A 24,442-nucleotide genomic window follows, 5' to 3' on the forward strand; every position below is an offset into this window, starting at 1 on the left:
CTTGCATCAAAAATTCTATAATTACCACAGATTATCATAATGAAAAGGCAAACAATTTAAAGACTCTCACTCTCTCCCCTTTTACTATCTTACCATCCCCTTTAGAGGTCCCAGGGATCTTTCAGGAATGTAGATGCAATTTTCCAAAGAACCGACTGGTCAGTAGGAAGTGATTTCATATCTGCCGATCTCTAATCGCTAACATAACCTGCTCCAGAGCAGCTTAGATCTGCATAAGCACAAGTTAACATGGCAAAGTATGCCAGTAAGACTTCTCAAAGCCCAATTCATAGTAAAGGACTCAAGTCAACCTGCCATGCATCTTTCTACCTGTTGTTGTTATTTTAATCTGAAGCAGTCTGAAGCAGTTTTCAGTGGTGAGCTGCCATTTATTTTGTTGAACTGGGTTTCTCCTGTAAGGTGTTTTCCTGTATTATGACGAATGGGAACTTCTTGTAAAGGTTAACTAATTTCAACACTTGCTTTTTGGAAACACAGCATATATCAATTTTAAAACAACCAAGTTGTGCCTTTGGGAAAGAGGAAGATGGATTTTTAGTTGCATTTCAGCACTAGGTATAGATGTACTGTTAGGCTCGTAAACGCAGCTGAGTAAGGGTTAATGTCTTCTTTAATTAATGTACTAGTGATGGGATTTCCGGCTCTTTTTAGAGATCCGGCTCTTTCGGTTCGGCTCACTAAAAAGAGCCGGCTCTTTCGGCTCCGAACCGGCTCTTCAGGTTGTTTTGTTGCTTTAATTAATTTATTATTAACAATAATATAAAATTATGCACAAAAGGAATTACTAACGTAAAAACAAGTGGTTTTATTTATATATGTTTATATATAAATATATGCGGTGGCCCCTAGAGACAAAACACGTATAAACTCCAAAACACATTTCTAGCATGAACTGAACTTCCAAAGCAGAGCTACTAGATCACTTAAATCACACAATTGAAAGCATGTGTGTATTGTTTGTGTATTTATACACAGGCACTCATATATATATTCAAATAATTTAAAAAAAAGTTCATTTACCTGTTATTACCACACACCAAATCCGGTCGTTGGTACTTGCTGGCTTGTGTAGCCACAAGATAACAAAGGCTCAACACTGCGCCCAGCATCCTGGAGCACTTCTGTTGTCTTTTGTACGTGTTTTGAGTTTTTATGTGCTTCTGAGCTTTTATATGCTTCTGAGTTTTTACGTGCTTCGGAGTTTGTACGTGTTTTTACGTGTTTTGGAGTTTTTACGTGTTTTGGAGTTTGTACGTGTTTTTACGTGTTTTGGAGTTTGTACATGCTTCAGAGTTCGTACGTGATTTGAAGTTTGTATGTGCTTTGTCTCTAGGGGCCACCGTAAATATACTTTTATTTATTCACTCCACATAAAATGTAATAAATAAATCATATAATACAAAAATCAACTATTCACATTTCAAGTTTTAACTATTTAAATTTTCAGCTTTTTCCTTTCACAAATTTAAAGTGAAAAGAACACAAAACACTGCAAACCACAACACAATTAAATATAAATTATAATATGAAAACTAAAAGAACATGCATATTCTCTGTCATATGGACCTGCATGAATAAACTTTCTCAATCCTTTATCATCTGCAACCGAAAATAGTTGTGGATGATTACTATACCTTTCTAATGTTGTTGTCCCTGCCTCTCTTTCTCTCTCTCTGGCTCTGTTCCTGTGCTACTGAGTGTAACTACCGCCCCTCCCCCCTCTGCCCAGCGTAAAGCACAAGGCTCGCGTGCAGAGTGAAGCGGAAAAAAAGTGCGAGAGAGAGGCTGAGAGAAAAAAAAAAAAAAAAAAAACCCACGTGACGGCTCGCGATAAGGAGCCGGCTCGCGTCGTTCTCGTCAAAGAGCCGGCTCTAAGAGCCATTTCGTTCGCGAACGACCCATCACTATAATGTACATGCTGAGGGTCACTCAGTGAGTGCACAATCAGCAGAAACAAATGTCACTGCAAAGCAGGAAGAATACACCAAAAATGAACAATGCTGTGTTAGTAATGAATATGTTACTGTGTGGTTGGAATTATTAGGCACCAAAAACCCCAGGTTGAGTCTGATTTTCATCATACAAGCCAGGATATTACACATTACTGATTATTTTTTTTAAAGTAATGAATTACTCAACTTAATAATTAGTTTTTAACGCTACACGTTACGTTTTTGGATCCAAGCAGTTTTTTCTGACCTGGATACAGTTTCCAATTTACCACTGTGCTGTTGAAACCAGTTATATCCATATCACCACTCTTCCTAAGTAGTACACTGCGGCACCATTGTCCTCTTCCCTGCACACAAGTAGGATAAGTGGCCAGGAATGTTTTTATATATAGATTAGATTAGATTAGATAGAACTTTATTAATCCCTCGGGTGGGTTCCTCTGGGAAATTCGATTTCCAAAAAAGCACAGCACATATATACATACATTAGGGGTGCAACGATACACAAAATTCACGGTTCGGTTCGATACTGTGGTGTCACGGTTCGATATTTTTTCGATACAAAAAAAATGTTCACGCCTTTTTAATTTGTCATTTATTAAAATTATAAATATATATTTTAACTCAAAAGTACAGTTTTTAAATTTAATGTTGCTGAAACAACAAAATAATAAAAAAATTAATCTATCCGATCGAGAAATCACTCATCTTTGGAAAAGAGAGTTTATTACAGAGAAATGGCTCTTTCCAAAATAAAAGCTCTACTATACGCTTCTTCTGGGCTATATTCTCAGCAGCATATTAAACATATCAGGTCCCCATAAGGAGAATCCTGTGCTGACGGCTGTCTAAATGACTCGGGTAAAGTTTGTAGCATGCATGCTTGTTGTTTTTGTCTGCTTCCACTTGTCTTTGCACTAGGATGATGTCGTTGTAAATGTGCAGTCATATTCGTTGTGTTCCCACTAGTGCTGTCAGCGTTAATCTGAAATGACGTTAACGCCACAACACGGCAAATCTCCATTAACGAGCTACCGCGGATCGCCCCGTGCGTGGGGCTGGACGGCCAACAAGTTAACGAGCTAACTGCGCTAACGCACTAGTTCCCACCATGTAATTGAGCATTGCGTGGCACATCCAACATACTGTTTTACTTTAGTCCATGACGCGCTTACCTTCAGGGTCATACGTCACATGAAAACCAAAATAGTTCCAAACGCCAGATCTGAATGAGGGTGGGGGAGGTTCAATTTGCCATGTTGCAAGGAGAGCTTAGCTTCTGTCTCACTAGCTTGCCCTGCGCTCAGTGAATCTGCGTTCGACTACTCCGCCTAGGCTGCACTGTCGAGCGCAGATCCACTGAGCGCTCAACACAGACAGCATCGTCAGAAGGAAAGTTGATCAAATAAATTTAAAATTTTGTATTGTTCGATACATATGCGTACCGAACCGAAAGCACTGTATCGAACGGTTCAATATCGATATGAGTATTGTTGCACCCCTAATAAATATATATATACAGTATATGAGTTCAGGTACCCTGCTGGGGTAATAGGCTGGCCAAAAGAGGAGATAGAAGCCACTGACATCAAGACAAGAAAGCTCCTTACGATGCATGGAGGGTTTCACCCCAAGTCCAGCACCCTGAGGCTGTACGCTAAGCGGAAGGAAGGGGACCGGGGACTGGTGAGTGTCAGCACCACAGTCCAGGATGAGACAACGAACATCCACGAATACATCACAAAGATGGCCCCAACTGACCGAGTGCTCAGTGAATACCTCAGGCAGCAGAAACCCAAGAAAGAGGAGGGAGACGAGGAACCATCATGGAAGGACAGGCCCCTGCACGGTATGTACCACCGGCAGATAGAGGAGGTGGCTGATATCCAGAAATCCTACCAGTGGCTGGACAAAGCTGGACTGAAAGACAGCACAGAGGCACTAATCATGGCAGCACAAGCTCTGAGTACAAGATCCATAGAGGCTGGGGTCTATCACACTAGGCAAGACCCCAGGTGCAGGCTGTGTAAAGATGCCCCAGAGACAATCCAGCACATAACAGCAGGGTGCAAGATGCTAGGAGGCAAGGCATACATGGAACGCCATAACCAAGTGGCCGGCATAGTGTACAGGAACATCTGTGCCGAGTATAACCTGGAAGTCCCGAGGTCAAAATGGGAGACGCCCCCAAGGGTGGTGGAGAATGACCGAGCTAAGATCCTGTGGGACTTCCAGATACAGACGGACAAAATGGTGGTGGCTAACCAACCGGACATAGTGGTGGTAGACAAACAGAAGAAGACGGCCGTAGTGATCGATGCAGCGGTTCCGAATGACAGCAATATCAGGAAGAAGGAACACGAGAAGCTTGAGAAATGTTTGGTGGGTGTTTTATATATACATATATATAATATATATAACATATATATATGTTATATATATATATATATGTTAAATCTTTTTATTTCCCTTTTTATCAGCCTGCCATTCAGATAATTGGAGGACATCCGTATCACACCTTAACTACATCACATTGTAATTGTAACATTGTAACAATTTTTTATCACATCAATGTGTTACAAATTGTTATTTAATGCATTAACATCATTTAACAAAAGGACAGCTGTATAATCTTCAGGACTTGTGTCTATTAAAAAAGACAACAACAAAAATGAGGAACACAGCACCGGTGCACAAAACAAGAGCTGTGACTGGCACATTAGAGGCAAATTACAAACAGTATTACTGTAACAAACAGATACAAGGACACAGAAAAATGCAGAGGTTTTAAAGCAGCGTTAACATTTTCACATTATCAGTGGATTACATGAGTATGCGCTTTGTGAAAATGCTGTACACTTTGTGGAGCCTCGCCATCATTCTTTTTAAAATTGCCCTGATGATTTGAACTATAAAGTAAATACAAGGACTTTTTTAAAAACAGATAAAGAAACTGAATGCTACCGGCTCAGCACCAGACAGCAGCAATGTTAGCACTTAAATGGTGAGCATAGTAATGATAATCATTTGCTTTCCTCAGTTGTGATGATCTAAACAGAACTAGATGAATACTGCAAATATTACTTGTATTTAAAGGTATTTTAGCCACAACACATCAGTGATATAAATGTGTAATTTAGCAGTTTTAGCTAAGCCTCTTACTCCCAAGCAAGATAAAGGGAAAAATAAACTGCTGTAAACAAACTCTTTGCAAATCTTCCTGATAATATTGACATATGATTTCCATTTCAATTTGATATATATTTCATGAGAGCACAGTTCCAAAATAAACTAGTTAAGCTTATCTAAGCCACAGTTACAACATATAATTTTTAAATTAGCTTCCTCTTTGGCTAATTAAACCTCTTTAGAGTGACATTGCCATAGATCTCAATAATATCAGCATAAGGAGCTTTTATAATGAACTGTAAGGAAAATAATGCCTTAAAAGTCTACATTTGGCTGCTGCTGTCATTTGATCTGTATAGGTCCTGTACTGAGTTTGGTTTCTATTAAGCACCATATTACCACAAGATCTGTCCTCTATCTTACAACAACCTCCCAACATTCCCCTGCTCGGCAAACAAGTGTTTTACAATAGGCACAGCGAGATCCATTAATCAAATGTCACTTGTAAGCCAGCAGTGGCCCTCGCCTATCAAACACTTAGACTTATTGAAAAGCACAAGTTCTGACTCCATTGATAAAGGGACTAGAGTCACTGAGGCGAACAAACACCAAAAAGATTTTCCGTGTCAGCCCACAGCATGAGCCATAAGATGAGACCTGAGCATGTAAAATAGACCACCCCTCCTTTTCCATCCATAACTTAAGCAGAGATCAGTGGCTAACACTCTTAATCCCAAGGGGGTGCTTTCTGAGCTGTAATTTAAAAATAGCGTTTTAATAACACACCACTGCTACAGTACATTAATCTCAGAATTAATTATCTACCCCACCCCCAGCCTATTTGCTTGAAAGAGGCTCTTTGCTGCATTTCTTGTGTTTTAGTTCTATTTATTCCACGAATGAGTGGATAAAGAGATGCATGTGGAGTGTCTTGTGTCGAGTGCAGTAATTACGCAGTTGCTAGTATATTACCAGCATGTATATGAAAACCAGCAAGCGAATTAGAGGTTGTCATCGGCATAAATGGTCAGCAAGGTGAGTTGCTCTTAAGTGGCTGAGTCTAGTTTGTGCAACATAAACAAAAAAAAAACAGCCCAATTAAAAAGTGCTTTAAATAAAGACGTGGGCGTAATCTAAAGATATTGTAGCAAACAGCTGCAGCGTGGAGACTAACTTCATGTTCGTTTTACATTTTTATGCGAGAAAATGTTTTTAATCACACGTCACTCCGAGCAACAGAAAGTCAATTCCAAAGAGAAATTAAGGAACATAATGTGACTGCAAGGCAGGCCAAAAGGCAGCGCAAATATTCAAAAACAATATTAAACCGCAATAAATAAAATATGAACCTTCTTTGGCAATATAGCGCTCAAGTATCAGGGGACGTGGGCACTTAATGCAAGTTAATGAAACACAAGAATCGCTTTTAAAGGCTCGGCAATCGCTGAGCGTTTGTCGAAAGGTGATGATCGTGCTGCTGAGCCCTCTGGCAGAAGTTGCCAGCTGACAAGAGATCAAGTTGAACACTGACAGTAATTATTAGGATATAAGCTTAAGAAGGTCTCGTGGAGAGAGAGAGAGAGAAAAGGACAAATCATTTTTCTCTGTTCCTGATTGACTGGCTGACTGACCTCTATTGTCAGAGCTCCACAGCTGACAGTGATCTGCACACATACATCACTTTGTATGTTCGCCGCCGAAATGTGCGCATACTCTGCATGAGGCAGGTGCCCCCGGGTCTGTGTATCACAGATAACCTTTACAGGAGGTGCAGTTCACGCCTCCCGGCCCCCGCACCTTCCTGCTATCACATCAAAGGATCTGGATGTGGTTAAATTCAGACACTGGAGAGACGGTCGGGGCTTGGCATGCATGATTGATGTCGAGTTTGTAACATTAGCTATCATAAAGTGTAACACAGAAGATAGTGTGAAGTGTAAGATAGCGTAAGAGCATGCTGAAGGAAATGGGAAACTGTTTGACAGCTTTTGCTGTTTTATGGTTTCCTGTTGGTCTCTCTTTGCTCTGGACTAAAGCTATTAAAAAGTAGGACCTGCAGTAATTTGCGTTATGCAATGTGGCAGGTCTCAGTGCCCTTATAGAAACTCCTCACACATGCACAGAATCCCTTTCAGACTCTAATGTTTCAATTAATGCTGAACGAGCTATGAAATATACAAGACTTGGAACCAAACTATGAAAAAAAAAAAATGACACACATTTTGGTTGTTTGTGACATGACTCTACTCAGATTTCTGTGTCTCCAACATGACATCCTATTAATTTTGTTTATATCGAGGCAGGTGGTTGTCAGTAAAAGTCATTTCGTCAATCAATTTTTTTTTCGAACTGACTATTTTTCAAATGAAAAAATAAGTTGCTAATTTTGTCAGTGCTCTTTCTAGACACTGCAGGTTTAATTGCTAATTGTTAACTGGGAATGAATGCATTTACATATTAATTAGTTAGCCCATTTGCATTTTTAATTTGCTGCCTTCAAAGGGGGTGAGATAAAAGGTCGCACAATTCTGAATAATTTAAATAATTTATGCTCCATTGGTGAAAAGAAGCTGAACAGAAGTGTTCTGCGGATATTAACCCCTGAGAGCTTTTACCGAATAAAGCACTCCAAAAATTGTTTTAACAAATCTAATTAAACGGAAAAAGGTCTGAACACACAACCACCCAGAGCACCAGGAGCTAGAGTGTGTCCTCGGGAACAAAAAACGCTCAGGAGAGAGTGATGGAGGGTGTATGGCTATGGAGGACGAGACTTCCAACCCTCCATCCGGATATGAAGGCCTCTCGTAGTCTTTTCATCATTCAGATTGATCAAATACCCCTACAGGAATGCTGATGGAGCCAGTGCTTGGTAATAGGAATTCTCTATGAAGTTAAGCTGCTCTTTGCAACATGACATGCTCCATAAGCAATCAAAGAGATGCATGTACTGTGGCGGATCCTTGAAAGTTAGCCGAGTGCGTGTCCAAGTTGTCATTTTAATGAATGGACAGCACCGGCACGAGTACCTTTATCAGATCATCGCAACAAAGTACTAACAAATAGACAGCGCCTATAACTTTAACTTTAACTTCCGTCTCCTCTTCTAACTACTCAAGTGTCCATTATAAAAATAAAAAAAAACTTCTTTTCCATTTTTGGTGCAAGGAGATGATATTTTCACTCCCTCGTCTTCAACCAGGTCCCGACTGCATTGTGAAACTGTCTCCTCGCCTTTGTCCCAGTGATCTTAATTACAGGCCCTGGGCCCTGTGCAGAGAAGCCCATTTAAATCAGAACACATCCAGCTTCCATTATGGGCTTGGCATTTGGTCTTTGTGCCCATGCTCTTAAATTACATGCTGCCAATCCTAGTGGGCACGGGCAAGATGAGGAGCGGAGGATGGGTGAGAGATGAGGTGAAAGGGGGATGAGAGAAAAGAGAGAGGGGGCCACAGGCTGCACTTGTAGACAGAAAGCTCACCCCTCCCTCTCTTCTTCTGCCCTCTTTATCACCAGATAACTTATGTAAAGTAGCAGATGAAACCCATTCCCATTCACGTCGGCCTGATTGTCAGAATAAGCTTGCATTCCTTTGAAAAGTGATTGACCGTCTGAAAGGGTACAAATTAGGGGCCTGTTCGTCTTTTCTTCTCTGGTCGTGGGGTTTATTTGCGGCAGATTCACCCAGGCCCAAAATTAAGTGAACTCAGGCAGGGATGAATGGGAGTGCTCTGATTGAATAATTGATTTCCTTTGTGCGGCCTGTGTTTAAGAGGGATAACTAGACATCCTTTGGAGTGTAATGATTGTAATTACTGCGATGACTGGTCATGTCAAATATGACACAGGAAAGGACTGTTATTAACCTTTATTCTCCACTTAGAAAAAAAAAAACTAACCCAATATCCTCTTGTCTCTTCAGTCTGCATATGGGTTTCACCTCTGGTATAGGCATGGCTGCTGTAGGTTGAATGCATGGATGAACTCATTCCCTGTCTTCCACTCCTGTCCCATGAAAGGTAGATGGGTAATTGACTGTGCAGTCAGAGTCACTGGTGTGTCAATGACTCACACGGCTAGTGAGCCTTGGGGTAACTCTCAAAGTACAATGCATTATGGCTCCAGAATTTAAGTGCAAAAGATAGGAGTTATTGCCATGTTCATGATATCTGTCAGATTCCCATATGCCTTGACCTCTCAAGCAGCGCAGCCTGAAATGGGCTTTAGTGCACTTGATGCATTTGAGGACCTCAGTGAAACAGACATTCATCTCGTAGTCATCAGACACAGTCTGCTGAAGTTACTGGACATGTGGTCAATTCGAGCTACCGTGTAGCCAAAACAGTGAAGCTTAAAGCCCCAGCTTTAAAGCTACACATGCAGGCTTAACTGATGGTTGCAGTCAAGTCTGCACATGCAGCTGTCTCCGTGCAAAGGTCAGACATAAATTCTCTCTGACTTGTCCGATGTACAACTCAATTTTACACACAGAGACTCTCAAAGTTCTTTTTTTTCAAGAAACTATGCTTCATTCATTGAATATTTCAAAAGTCTTTCATTTTTTAAATGTTATTTTGGTTACTTACAAATAAAATGTCAAGTTGTAAAGGCAAAGAATTGGCCCCTCAGAAGTTTTGCCTCCAGGGTTTCCACATCCAGCACACCTAGAGCAGGATTAGCATTCTTTTGTCTTCATGTTTCCAGCACCTTTTTGCTAATAGCCAGTCAGGATACAGAGTTTTTTTATAAAAACTTTAACCACGCAAACTGCAGTTGTTTTTTTTTTAAAGGTTCATGAGAACTAAACCAAAATATGTTAAATGAGGTGTATGAGGCTCTCTCATGCCTCATGCAATGAAACATTTATAACTGCATTTAATTTCTGGCATTAAAGTATTCACCTTTAAATTGAGTTTAAAATTTTAAATGAAACAGTAGACATACAATATTTTATTAATATTATATCAAATGGTAATTCTGCTTGAATATATAGAGACAACAGTTTAAAAAAGACTACAGTCAAAGTCTTTGAAGTGTCATTAAATCGAAAGTTAAAGAAGCATAAGAAAACCATAGCCTCTATAAAAAGGCGTTCTCAACTTGGCAACTTGGTTTCTTTATTTTATTATTATTATTATTACTTTCCCACCGCCATGTTGGGCTTTTTAGAGACAGAAGTGACCATACATAGGTAAGCACATAAAATAATGAGTCATCAGCTAATGCTAATAAAGCACCAAATTAGACCACACCCTTAGCTCGAGGCTTTAACAAAATCCAAACATGTCAGTTATTAGAAATGAGTTAGTTAACTGTTTTTGTTGGTTTAGTCGATGTTTTTCTAGACAGATGCTCCCCGTGAAGACCAGCTTTTTGTGCTAAACACTCGTGTGGTTAATCCAGAAAGGGCAGTTTCTGTCCCTTCTGAATTGACTTCATTCTCGGCCCCAGAGGACACGGCGTGGGAAAAACCTGAACTAGTAAGGCAGTCTGTTTGATCATGTAAATGGGCAGCAATTAACTTGTTTGCCCCCATGACATTTATCAGTCCAGGGTAATAAAGTTGGTAAACAGTGAATGAAAACACTGAAATTTAAAGCTAAAAGTCATATAAATAAATAAACACCATCAGCTATCTGTGGGATTTGAACATAAAGTCTCTTAAGTGTATGTTAACATGAGCGATGAGCCAGCTCATGCTGTTTTTGTAGCACTGTGAAACAGCAAGGAGCTTACAATACTACTGTTTTGTAGAATTGGATAAGAATTTTCAATATCATGATTTTCTCACTTAATGCTCTCAGGGAATATTTGTGTGTATGTGCTCACACACATCCGCACAATCCAAAAATGGGAGATCTTTGTGTCCATAAACATAGAAAGAACAATAGACTCAATATTGGATGTATTTTGACAAAGTGACATGAGACTGCGTTTGTGTTAACAGATGGAAATCAGCTAAAGTTCAAAGACTCAAGAAATGCAGGGCCAGAGGAAAACCTTATAGTAGCCGTTGGATATTTAAATAGTTTTGTGTAACTGTGTCGCATTTCAACAGCTGGCCCAGAGGCTATAACTGACAAGAGCTAACTTTTACCACTTTTCTGTCACGCACAGCCCATCTATCTCCAGGCAAATCATGAAAGAGGCCCAACCTCCAGGTGAAAATGTCCAGACATAGTAACACCTGTTCAAATTTTCAGTTTATCCAATATTTTGGTTTGTTATTAAATTTCTACAAAACCAAACTACTCTGCAGAGTAGGATGCTTGAATAGCTTTCAAAGAAGATTTTTTTTTGCACTAAAAATCTTGCAGATGGATGACCAAAAAGAAACAGTGTAACATTTTTCAGTTCTGTGTTTCATGTTTCACGGTGACCTTTCAAAAAACAAGGAAAACAAATATTGAATTTAATTGGAACTTTTTTTAAAAAAAATCTTTTTTTAGCAATTTGGTAATGATCTGAAAGTGAGATTTAATAAAGAGCCCAAAGCTGATGAGACAGTCTGAATTTCAAATGTAAATATGATCAATAATGAATTGAGAAAAAAGTCTTTTTCCGCCCACGCTCATAAGTCTGCAAATGAAGACACAAATTTAGTCTGGAGTTGGTTGCGACTGTGCCATCCTGCTATTTGTGTTCCTTAATGACTTTCTAATTCCTTATCAGTGGGTAGCTAGCCTCCACAGCAGGCAGACAGCGAGCAATGGCAGGGTGCCATCCAGGAACAGGTGCTCTTCCATGTTGTGCTTATGGTGTCCGTAGGCCTCAATTACATCCTTCAGGTTGCTTTTGAATTGAGAGAATCCCAGTGGGTTCAGCGCCTTGCTCTGAGCTTAACTTTTTCTCCTTACACATTTCAGAGCTTGACATTGACTTCAGTTACCACTTTGTTGCCCTGCTGGAAACTTGGCTATAGGGTTTGTTTTAATTTGGCGGAATCGTTATCCCATTGCAGAACCAAAAGAGGTGCCATTAACTCAACTGAACTCCGGTGGACGTACCTGACAGCTTTACATTTATTTATGATGTTTTTTTATGACCGCCATCACATTTGAGCTTCATTCTACTGGAAATCTTTATAAGCGTGGTTGCTTTGAAAAGGTACAATTATTTTGTTTCAGCTTTGCTTAAACATGGTCATTTGAACCAATTACAGTTACAGGTTTAAACACCAACCAGTGTTTCTAGACTTGTGCTGTGAAAAGGTGTAAACGCAGAATTTTAAACAGGTGGCAACACATTGTCATCCCGGAACGTCCAATGAGACAAAAGTACAAGGTGTCTCTTGGCTTTGGTGTGTAACCAACACCAGGCTGTGGTTCGTGTCACGTTTGCACCTGTGACTCCTGAGCCTTTTTTGAGTGTGGTAGGTATTTTCCCTTTCACTTGCTGGTTAGGTTTAGCCATTGAGAAATATTTGGAAAGGTTACCAAAAACTACTAGTTTAGGTTGAGGGAAAGATGGTAGTTTGTGTTAAAACACGCTGCTTCCCAAGATTAAACACACACATCAGAACAAGGCACACAACAAGTGCCTTTAAATGAAGGACTGAGTTGGGAGTGACAGACCCACCTCATTACTCATTTTTTTCTCCTTTATTTTATTCTTTTTAGCGTTTTCAACCTTCATTAGAAAGAGCAGTCATACAGTAGCACTCCTATAACTGCATATCTATATTTGAGACTACTGTTTCTACTGAAATGTGTTTGATGTTCTGTCAATAAGAAAAGTTCATTTACAAAAGGTTTACATCAGGGGTGTCAAACATAAGGCTTGGGGTCCAGAATCAGCCCTGCAAAGACTCCAGTCTGGCCCACTGGACAGCTTTAAAAAATGTGGTGAAGTGCACAGATTTACATTGTGGGCTTTCTGTGGCACACAGTTAAGCTTGAATCAAACAAAGCACCCTCCTGCCCTCTGGGAGGCGCTGTAGGATCTCACTGATCTCGACTGCACTACTGTAAATGCTGTATTCATACTGTACAATACAATAATTATAGTTTTAGAACTGTTTATTAATACTCGCAATTCTATATCTATGATCTGCTGTAGCTTTTTGTATTTATAACCATACATGTAACATGTTCATAGCTTGTACATACTTATAGTATATTCATAACATACCTTCATACTGTGTACATTGTATCTATAATAGATCTATATTCTGTAATATATCTATATCACGGCTAAAGCACTTTCTGGATGAATGCAAACTGCATTTCGTTGCCTTGTACCTGTGATGTGTACAATGACAATGAAGTTGAATTCAATTCTAATTATATTCTATTCCATTGTGTTTAGTGCCAGGGTTCCTCTTTGATACTGGTACAGTAATTGCTGAAATCATTTACATGATATTAAATAATATTAATTAAAGTCATTGGCACGTGTCGATCAAAACTAAGCCACCTTTTAAACCAGGATATTTACATTAAGTCTTACGCTGCACTCATTTACATGTGGCTGAAAAGTGTTTAGAGGAGCATATGAAAGTTGTTTATTGTCAACAGTAATAAGTAGACTTCAGAAAGAGGTCTGAATGGAGCTTTGTATCAGACTTTTTGACTTCACCTGTTGTCAAGAATTTTGCTTGACACAAGTTCACAGGCTGTGACTAATTTAAAAGATCGTTATTCGTCCCGATGTATACGTCAGCCTTTGCTGCAAAGCAGACACTGAGCGTTTTCTTTGCTTTTTAGGACAGTTTTCCAATTCCATAATTTCCAGACGACTGTCAGAATAATTTAGATACATCCTGATATTAGTCTATTATTAACACTCTTGTTTTCATTTGTGGAGCATAAGCAGGTCACACTTTACAAACAGACAATATTTTGACTGTCAGAATCACTAAGCTGATATCTACTCTCATTAATGCAGAAATTACAATCCATAAACACAAACAGCCAAATGCTTTTATTTCTCTTTCACTGTTTTTGAGCTTTAATCTATCCAAGTTTCCTATTTTGTCCTATAATTTCCTTACTTGGGGACATTTAGAGGACAGACATGAATGTTTCTTATAAAAAAGACTCAGACTCATATAAATTAGAGGCACGCTGTGACCAGCACCTGGAAAGCAAAGATTAGCATCAATTTAGAATATATGTTATTGATATCGGTGTGTTTTATGGGCTCATTTTCTTCTTGTAAAGCATATTGAGACTTTGGGGAGTTCACATTTAAATAAAGTATTAATTACTTCATTAATTTACTTTCTTTGGTGCTGAAAATGTGGATTTGGTCCAAACTTTAATGGGCTTCCAAAAGGCATTACATTTACACTTTGTGTATTTTCTGAATCCTTGCTATCATGAAGTCTTCTGAAGGTAACCGTTTAAATGCTGCAACACAGAACAAAACCAAAAAACTACATTGTTTAAAACTAGAAAGCTTTCCATGTGTAAAGATTTTTTGCTTATTTAGGTTTGTTTGCTGAGGTGTCAGGCATTCCAGTATATGTGCACAAATTCAATAGGTGCAGGTGTGGAATTAAGCAGCAACCAGGTGTTCGAGAGTTTGTGGATTTGTATGCTTTTACAGGTAACTGCTGCTAAAGTGGATCTGACAGTTCCTGGTGGTGGGGGTGGGCTGTGACAAGGAGGGATTGACCCTCTTATCAGTGATCACTTTCAAAGAAATAATATGCACACAACCCCACCTCTTGACTGACAGCTTCAGTTAACTGAGCAAACACAAATATAAAGTCATTTTTCTGCCACTTTGTAACTCAGCATAACTCAGTTAACCGGAGCTGTCAGTCAGGAAGGTTGTGTGTGTGCCGTTGCTGTTAGAGTGACCATCAAAAGGCCAGTTCCTCCCTTGGTTTCCGGCCCGTAACTGTCAAAAGTCAGTCAGTCAATTAGCACAAGCAGCACTTCAGTTTCTAAAGCAGAAGCTCTTGCATGCTTGTGGGGCTGATTTATGTGCTTACATGCTTTTTTCTTCTACATGCAGCGATGCATGTGTGTATAGCACTATAGTTTCAGTACAATATAGGCTTAACACACACAAAAATCAGGCAAATAAAGGAGATGGAGTATTTTATTTTTATGTATTTATTTTGCAAGCAGAAAGCAATCCAACCGGTGGCAATTAAGTGGTCTGCCTGTAAGAGAAACAGGCAGAACTAAGTTAGCGGTCAAGCTTGTAACACCTGCAACACCTGCAGAACAATCCTGCACAAGTACAACAGATATCATAAAGATTTAACAAATAACTCGTGGAGTTTGATTTGTCTTGTACACAAAGTAAAGACTAAAATGTGTGTAACAGATTAAAAATCTTCATTATTGGTATCAACTGTGTTATCTTCCCCAGAAATGTCAGTTTCCAGAAATTAAAAGTAATTTATAGCCCGAAAAAGTGATTAACAACAAACTCAAGCCAAGATTTCTTTTTTTTTTTAAAGAGAGCAAAAAAGAAAAAGAATCCGATGCCTATTCCGAAGTATTACCCTGGATCCTGTCAGGGAAAAACTGACACAGGCACATTTCACAGTGAATGGCACTTCTCTTCCACCACACTGGTCAGATCACTCAGAGCAACATAACAGTACACATCTACCAGGCCTCCTCTGATCTCTCCCAGGAAGGAGACAACACTTTCATATCAATACCCTGTCATCTCACAATGTGGCATCTTCCCCTTTGAAGGTACAGTAGCGTTGTTACTGTTGCTCAGATGTGAAACTCTTTCTTAGCTTTTATCATCCTGTTTTTTGGGCAAGGAGGAGAGTAGTGGGAGATGAAGGAAACAATTTCTTTTTAACTTGGACCCACCAAAGTGGAAAGAAACAGCGTGTTGACAGGTGTGTGAAAGGAGTGCTGCTGGGTCAACTGGGGAACTTCAGAGACCAGTTTAGAAGGCTTAACAAAAGTCTCTCAAAAGAGTGGGCTAGTCTTTCTGGCAGAAGAGCAACTACACTCATGTACCAATCAGAAGTTAGCACTGAAGGCTAGTTTCTAAGAATAGCTGATTTATTTATTTATTTTTTTTTTTTTACCAAAGATTACTATTTGAGAAAAAAAAACATGCTGGTGCCAGAAGAGACAGAAGCCGGAGAGATTTACTCCTTGTCCTGAATTACCAGCCAGCTGTAAACTACAAGTCCCATTCCACAGCAGGAGGATCACTCCTCCCATTAGCCTTGGCAAAGAGCCGACCACAAATGTGGGAGCCGTGGTCGTCGGGAGGCCCGGTTAGGACGAGACCCTCTGTCACTCACTGCGACACTTGTCATAAAATCATTGTATTGCCATCAATCCGGGGACCTAACCACCACCACAGCAGATGGAGGCCCAGCAGGAAGACAGGGGGCCGTGCCCTGAGCCTCAGCCCCACACAGAGTGCACACGGCAGGAGTAAGCAGGGCCACAACTACAGGGGAGCCCCAGACCTTAAACTGGACCTCCCGTGGATACACCTCTGGATTGAGTCCTAATGTTGTCCTTGATTAATTACAGACAAATGCAAGTGAGGGAAAAACAGGCTCGCTTTTAACTTCAGTCAGATCAGACACCTATTTAAAAACATATCAGATCATCAGCGATTAGTCTGGATCACAATTGTAGATATTAGGAAATACATCAAGGTCTAAACAGTGGCCACACAGAGCCCTCACAAATTTTAACACGAAAACAGTGATAAACGCGGTGAGCAAAGAATAAACATGCCTTGCCTCCCCTGAATAAGGATATGTAATGATATTCATCAAGAGACCACCTACTGAGAGTGCAGAAAAAACTGTTCCTTAGCAACAACATACACACTCTTACAAGCCATATCTTGGGAAATTTTGACCGGATTGGGATGCAAACAACAGAAAACCTTTAACTAGGCCATGTTATGAGACAGCTCCCTATGGATGAGTATCTCAGTGTCTCGCCTGGCACAAATCTTCCCCCAAAATGATACATATTGCATATCAACAAAAGACAGTAAAGAGAAAAGAGCCAGCTCGTGGTATTTTTGCAAAATCAAAATCTCGGCCCGTTTTTAGTCCCGTTCAATTTTTACTTGAGCGATTACAAATCATACCATTAACGTTCCAACATCCATTATGACTAAATGTCAAAAAGAACAAAAGTACCTTTTTGAGCTAGCTTTAAAAGAAAAAAAAAATCACACATGATAATTTTACAAGTTGTCACACAACGGATACTTTGTGCTCTCAAATGGTCACAAAGTGGTCAGCCACACTTTTTAAGCCCTGTTCTCCCTCAATCACTCGGAATATCATCAGCTGAACGCCGCAAATGTCGCATTTGGTGTAGAAATGAGAGAGGAAATCTATTCAATGCAAGTGAAAGTACGAAACTCCAAAGCCTATGAGGAATTGAAAGCTTCTTTTTGTTTTGTTTTTTCCCACTTTTTTCTTTTTCTGGCAATACTAAATTCTTAAGCATAGTTCTATTAGCCTCTTTATCCAAATATATTACAGCCCAATAATAAGTGATGTTTGTTTGTCCCCGTCATTAATTGCAGTTAATCAAAGACAGCAGATGACTTAAAAGCACCACTTAGCAAAGAGCTGGAAGAGGTCAACAGACAAAACACTTTCCTCTGGGAGCAGGGCTTCCAGGAAAAAAGAAAAAAGAAACGATAAATTATTTTTAAATGCACAACATAATAGATCACCACCCCCAATGTATTAATTAGCACCTCACTACTATTATCTGGTCTCCAAATCAACACACTAAAGTGAAAAATGCAAGCATTCGGATTCTTTAATTTCCTTCCTCAAAGTGAAGAATATTCGCAGAGATAACTGAATCCAAAGCTGCTCCCATAACTCTAATCTGCAGCATTTTTTTTCTTTATCAGCCACTGACTGGCGTCTGAAAAGTTGATCTGTGCACACATTGCTTCACTGCAGTTGAGTAGAAAGGCTTCATTGCCCTCTTGTGGTAAAGAGATGAAATTCATCTTGTAAGTGTCGCTTTCAACAGGACTTCCATGAACCTCACAAAAGCTGCTATGTTATGTGATTTTTGGCACATGGAAGACATGAACTGGGGGAAACTAGGGAGAGGTTTCTGTTCATTCGTGTTCTTCTGTACCTGGGGGCTGTAAGGCTGACGGCGGGTTTTGCAAATGCAGAAGGTCCAGCGACGTGGCCACCTGAAGGGACGTTGTGAGGCTGGTCGACGGGCAGACTCTGAGAGACAAGGAACAGACTTATTCACAGCATATTAATATCTCCTGACAGTCTAAGAAAACTGATAACAGTCTGATGTCTTTATGTTAAGGTAGGGGTGTCAAACATAGGGCCCGGGGGCCAGTATCAGCCCTTCAAAGACTCCAATGAGGCCCAGTATTTTGTAACAGTATTTTCATAACCTTTAAAGCTTTTCCTATTGATAAAGATCCTCACCCCCTGCCATCCACGCCACACCAAAGTACAAGAATATTTTCTCTGAATTAATTAAAACTTCATAGTCTCAATTACAGGATACTAACTTACTAAGCAGTGATTTACCAAAACCTTTAAATGTTTTTCATGTAGTTTCACCGGTCAGGCCAACTTGCTTAAGTCAGTTTGACACTCCTGGGTTAAGGTAATGTACAATACTACTACAGATTCTAGTAAGTGACATGGCTGAGTGTCTAATCCACCTTAAAACCAATTTTTTTTTACTTTTTTACCACTTAAGAAAGCAAAACAAAAAAAGAAAACCAATCTAACATCCAAGACAAGCAATTTGGATGGATGATTGAGCAAACCTTGTCATCTTTGAATTTTTTGGATGGTGTCTCAGATCTATGGAGTAGTTTTCTCTTTGTCGTGCCCTGTTTGTCAGCGCTGACAGGTGAGACGAGACGAGGCGGCTCAGTTTCAGAGGTTTGGAGAGCTTTCTGCTGTGGCTCATAAATGAGGTCTTCCCTCCTTAGGCATGCGACTGATAAGGACATCCCTTCATCATATATGTTAGAGCTCCTGGCCAGGCTGTTGACTGCAACAAAATAAAAACACATTTTATAATTTCAGGAATTACTTTTTTCTAATTAAAAAAAAAGAAAAACTTACTGATATTAGTGAAAGTTTTGAAGCTGCGCTCTAGATTTTTTTGACATCTTTCAGAGTATTTCACATTTAAGACAAGTCCAATGAGCCACATTGTGCTCTGTCCATCTCTAAACCAGGCAGAAAAACAGGCACGAGTTAGCAAAGACAACGCTACTCGTAAACACGGTTTAAACGTAACCAGAACATCGCTTGTGTTTACTTTTTATTCGCTGTTCTGAGCCCAGGAAAGGCGTGTGGGTGAACATGGGCCAAGGAGACCGGCTCATTTCTCTCCAAAGCTGACACCAGTAATCTGATTTTCGACTCCACGAGGCCAATCCTGCCAGAGCGAACAACACAGAGTTTTCAGAAAGAGGACAGCGCTACAGCAGTCGGGAATGAAATATTAAACAGTTTTCAGCCTTTAAGAGAAGTGCTGGAACACATAAGAAGGATTCATACCCAAAGTCATGAGATGTTCCAGTTTTGCTTTGCGCTATGTACTCACCATTCGAGACGCTTCTCTTCTGTAGTATAAGATGCTTCCAACACAGCGTAGTGCCTTGAAACATGAGACAGAACAATGGCGATAGGCTCCACACATGCTGGAATCGTACATTAATCATGCTTCCTGTTTTTGAAGCTGATTGACTGTCTAATCAATATTTAAAGCAAGTCAGGCAGTGTAACAGGACAGTGGGTAACAACGCTGTACACATAACAGAGAGAATACTGACGCACTGATGATTTCCTCTTTACTGCACTCGGTGTAGGCCTTGCAACAAACAAGCAAAACCACACTTTAAAGCAACAGCTGATGATTACACCATTAACCTTTTATTTGCCATTTTATTAAGTAACCCAGAAGATCAGAACACACGGTGAATTTATTCAGACAGGACGATGTAAGTGCAGCAGAAATGATAGAAGCTACAGATTCCACAAGAGTTTAGAGAAAGCATTAAATAATCAGAGAATATCAGGAGCTCAAAAATGACTCAAACCGTCCAGCAGCTCATATAGCGATGAATAAATGAGAAACTACTACAAATACCCCAACAGGTTTCAGTTTATATTTGAATCATGGACAGAAAACAGCAAAATCTGTTCAACAAACCCACCATTATGCAAATGTATGTCTGAAGCAGCATACCAAGAGTTTAGAAAGCAAACAAATAATTTAAAATCCCCACAAAAACTGACAGACGATCCGCTTCCTACAAATTACTCAAACAGACTTCACTGAACGCGTTTCAATTCATGACAGCAAACAGCCAAACTTGTCCAACCACAGTTCAGTAAAGTCAGGTACAAAAGTAAATTCGTCACAGTATCAGGCAAAAGCTGATCCACTTTTTACATTTAACCAATCAGGTTTCCTGTATATAAATTGAATAACAGCAGTGCATTTTCTGTACAATCATCGTACAGTCGGCATCCCAGACATTTTCAAAAAAGAATAACATAAGACAGCCCGGCTTAACCACCCACTTTAAATTTACACAATACATAGAGTAAGATTACAATGTGTGCACAAAACATTCTTATTTTGCCCTTTATATACAGTAAAGATACTAAAATGTAAATAGCTGTTAATTTCCATCCATTCGCTTATCCTTTTCAGGGTCGTGGGGGGCGCTGGAGCCTATCCCAGCTGTCATAGGGCGAAAGGCGGGGTACACCCAGGACAGGTCGCCAGTCTGTCGCAGGGCCAACACACAGGGACAGACAACCATTCATACTCACATTCACACCTAGTGGCAATTTGGATTATTCAATTAACCTATCTTTGGACGGTGGGAGGAAGCCGGAGTACCCGGAGAGAACATGCAAACTCCACACAGAAAGACCCCGGCCTGATGGTGGAATTGAACTCAGGACCTTCTTGCTGTGCGACAACAGTGCTAACCACCGTGCCACCGTGCTGCCCTTAGCTGTTAATTTCATTTAATTTATTAATATTACAATTTAAAAAGTCAAACATCATCAAATACAACGCTCTTTTCTTTGTCAAAGTACAAATGAACAATCAGAAGACACGAGTGCAAAACATCGATGTGTGGTAAAATATAAGGAAATTGGGGAAGACAGTTGTGTTCTGTGTGTGGCAATGTCGATTTTCATCTTTACATGTCTTAATACATACTGGTACTTTTTGAAAAAGTCAGTTGGTTCAAAGAGTTCAGACCACTTTGCTTTTTTCTGCTCTATTTCCAGGCAGATGGCGTGACCTGTGGATGAGGAAGGAAATAGAAGTGGTTAGAGTCCAGGTATAATTAAACCCCCTCGCTTTGCTTACAGAAGAACATCCCCGATGTTGTGAGTGAAACAGTCTGAACAGTCCAACTCAACTCAGTGAACAGTTTCTTCACATTGGAGCAAACAGAAAGGTTCAAAGACTGTTAAATTACGCTTGTATTTATGGCACTTATAATCTCTAACCTCGATGAATCTCCTCATTCAAGATGGCAAACGTGGACCGAGAAACACTGACTGAGGTGTTCTGCTGCGGGTACGCTGGGGTGATGATGGGCATTAGGTGATAGCGGTCACATCGATTGACCTGGAAATGCAGAAGCATGTTTTACTTGTGCTTTTTGAAAATGTTCATTTATTAAACGTCTGGTGGTGGTGACTCCACCAGATTTTTTTTTTAGCTGGGCATACCTTGGTATCCCAAAAAGGAAGGTTGTAGGTGCATTTTTCTACTTCTATCAAGCGGATTGGGATCGGCCACACCCTGAGACAAAACATATGAGAGTTTCACGGCAGCTGATCCTTGTTTGCATTGGGTGTTGACACTTTTTTTTTTCATCAATGAAATGAGGAAAAAGTGAGACAACTCACCACATGGAGAAGATCTTGAAGAATTTTATCACCAGGGTAGAAGCGGTAGCATTTGGGTACACCTGACAAATCCTGGCTACCATTATGGCCCACGATACACCGCCCAAGAAGCCCAGCTTGTTGGAGTAAATGTTACGCTCTGAAGGGAAACAACAGAGAACATTAGACTTCAGCATCTATATTATTATCTCAAAGCACCCTTTAGGTATTTGATAAGACTTTTATAGTTTGCATTGCTGCTGCTTCCTAATTCTCCTGCTAATTCCTAATACTCAAATTGGTACTTGGACAGGTACTAGTCACTGTGTCACTAAACAATAAATCATGACTTATTTTTCGGCCTGTGGACAGAAGACTATGTCAAAATACTAACAGATGTGTCAGGAGGTAAACTACTCAAGGTCTACATTTTTTATTTCAGAATGTAAGGCGCGTGCTCGAATGAAATGCCAACATGGCTTAACAATATGAATATAAATGTGTAATTATCTTGCAAGTTGAAAGTTCGACTCACGTTTGGCCCATAGTTTGATGGCTCTCAAAGCAACCCTAAAGTTGAGAACATTGGGTACCAGCCTGAGAATCTCTTCTGTAACTCTGTAGCCTACAGACAAGAAATAAAAGTAGAATTTTGTTTTATTTATTTATTTTTTAAGGGGGGAGGCCAAGAAGATCTGTCAGGTGCTAATTAGCAATTTAATTACCAAATTTTAATCTGACACTTACCGTTGAAACTTCTGACACAGCGTGCATCTACGACGTTCTTCACTATGCTGTTATTGAGGAGGTCAAGGTTATCAGGAACGCTCCTCTGAGGCAGCAGAGCAAAGACTAAGTCAATCTTTTAAGTAAGACAAACACAAAAACATGATTAAGACAGATACAAAAACACTGAATCATCCTGCATTATTAAAAAATTTGCTCTCTAAACAAATTACCTGTATCCCTTCCCAGGACAGTGTGATGACCGGGACGTAAGCCTCTTCGATGGCCTGAGGACAATGATACCGTCAGCTTGCACAAAATAGCAAAATGTCATTCAACTTTTGTACAGTGACTCAGTGATGTGACTGACCTGTATGTCTTTGACCTCCTTCTGAGCTTTCAGCTTTGCAAAGAAGGAGGTGAAGAAGGCTTTTCTCTCAAGGAATCCAGGTCCAACACACAGAGCATCAATATCAGCACCTGTCAAAATGCCACTATTTCAGATAAAAGCAAAGCCAGGGAAAGAGCTAACTACTGTCCTTTCACCATGTTCTTACAGAAAGTTAGCACTGAAAGATGCCGTATAATCACAAAGACGTGCAATGTTTAATTGCACAACAACATTAAATAATGTCTGGGTAATTACCCTTTGAGTGAACTCCCAGATGATACGAGCCAAATGGGAAGATCTTGCCTCCAACTTTTTCTGTAACCACTTTAGGTACATTCTAAAAATCAAATGACATTACCTATCAAAATCAACCCTGTGCAACTCTCTTTGTTTTTCAGATTTGGAGATTCTTTTTAAAAAAAATGCTAGATAAATTCTTACCATTTCTATGCACATTTCTTTGAGCCAATCCCTAAAGAGGGACTCCAGTCTTTTAACAACCCTTTCTCTGCAGATGAAACAGAGCATTTTTAAATTTCTCCAAAGTGAGGGGTGCTATGCAGTCAACTGCTTGCACTGACTCTTTCTCAAGGTGATGCAACATTAAACAGGGCTGGAAAAACTATGTATAATACCTGTTCTCCAACTCTAAGTTGTTTTCATATACATTGTAGGACTTCATAGTGTCTAACAGTTTTCTGGTCTGGATCAAGTTTTCCTCTTCAGGTAGATCCTCGCTGATTGGACCAGTGAGCCCATAGGTCCTTGGCATGTCTGACCACGTGGGAGCTTGGCCCCTGTTTGGAGTAAAAGGAAAAAGCTAGTGTACTAATGGGAAACCTTAAAAATAAATAACATTATGAAAAAACTAACAATATGCATAAAATGTACTTGCGCCAACTATTTTGTTTCGAAATTTTAAATATGATTCCTTTTAATCCCATAACAAATCCGTAACCATAACAAAGACCGGATAGCAGTGATATATGTGTTTTAGCTAGCTAAATTGCTGAAAAAGCAGCAAAAAAAAAGGGGGACGCAAGTACTTACAGAAACATTGTTGCACTTGTTTCTTTAGTTGAGTCAGGTATATCTTGCTTGCTTGCTTTCTCAAATCAAAACAGCGCTAATAATAACACGCTCCTTGAACATTCCATGTTCAGCAATGAAGGTGAGCCGCAGAAGAACAGTGACACGTGACGTGAGCCCCAGGTATGTATGCTTTTAAAGCTGCATTAAAGTGCACACGAAACACGACAAGTATCAAGGGTAATTTACACAAAAAACACTGTAATAGATAAACAGTAATAATTTAACTCTGTCCGTGAAGCTGGATTTAAGAAATAAGCGTACAAACCTAAAGTTTTTTGAACAGGTTTA

At 39.8% G+C, this 24,442-nt stretch overlaps 1 protein-coding gene across 1 annotated transcript; it reads right to left on the reverse strand.

Annotated features, from left to right (window-relative positions):
- Positions 1 to 16,371: 16,371 nt before the first annotated feature.
- Positions 16,372 to 24,120, reverse strand: LOC146616819 (poly(A) polymerase type 3-like). Its single transcript, XM_085372870.1, has 18 exons — positions 24,113 to 24,120; positions 23,698 to 23,859; positions 23,504 to 23,570; positions 23,318 to 23,399; positions 23,042 to 23,151; positions 22,905 to 22,958; positions 22,693 to 22,807; positions 22,481 to 22,570; positions 21,967 to 22,105; positions 21,787 to 21,859; positions 21,562 to 21,682; positions 21,266 to 21,350; positions 19,628 to 19,681; positions 19,340 to 19,459; positions 19,141 to 19,247; positions 18,837 to 19,066; positions 18,173 to 18,270; positions 16,372 to 16,561 (listed from the first exon to the last, which is right to left on the reverse strand). Exons 1-18 carry the CDS (start codon positions 24,118 to 24,120, stop codon positions 16,372 to 16,374), a joined length of 1,905 nt encoding a protein of 634 aa, XP_085228996.1.
- Positions 24,121 to 24,442: the final 322 nt, after the last annotated feature.

This window comes from Diplotaxodon limnothrissa, linkage group LG15 (assembly GCF_057381915.1).
Source record: "Diplotaxodon limnothrissa isolate DT_005_m linkage group LG15, D_limnothrissa_male_GT1.1, whole genome shotgun sequence".
Taxonomy (NCBI): Eukaryota; Metazoa; Chordata; class Actinopteri; order Cichliformes; family Cichlidae; genus Diplotaxodon; species Diplotaxodon limnothrissa.

What these genes read in the sequence shown, in the direction of transcription:
- LOC146616819 (XM_085372870.1), bottom strand. An exon ending in AACTTAGAGTTGGAGAACAG is followed by an intron (nt 23,571 to 23,697) that starts GTATTATACATA and finishes TTTCATCTGCAG; the next exon opens with AGAAAGGGTTGTTAAAAGAC. An exon ending in AGGAGGTCAAAGACATACAG is followed by an intron (nt 22,959 to 23,041) that starts GTCAGTCACATC and finishes CATTGTCCTCAG; the next exon opens with GCCATCGAAGAGGCTTACGT.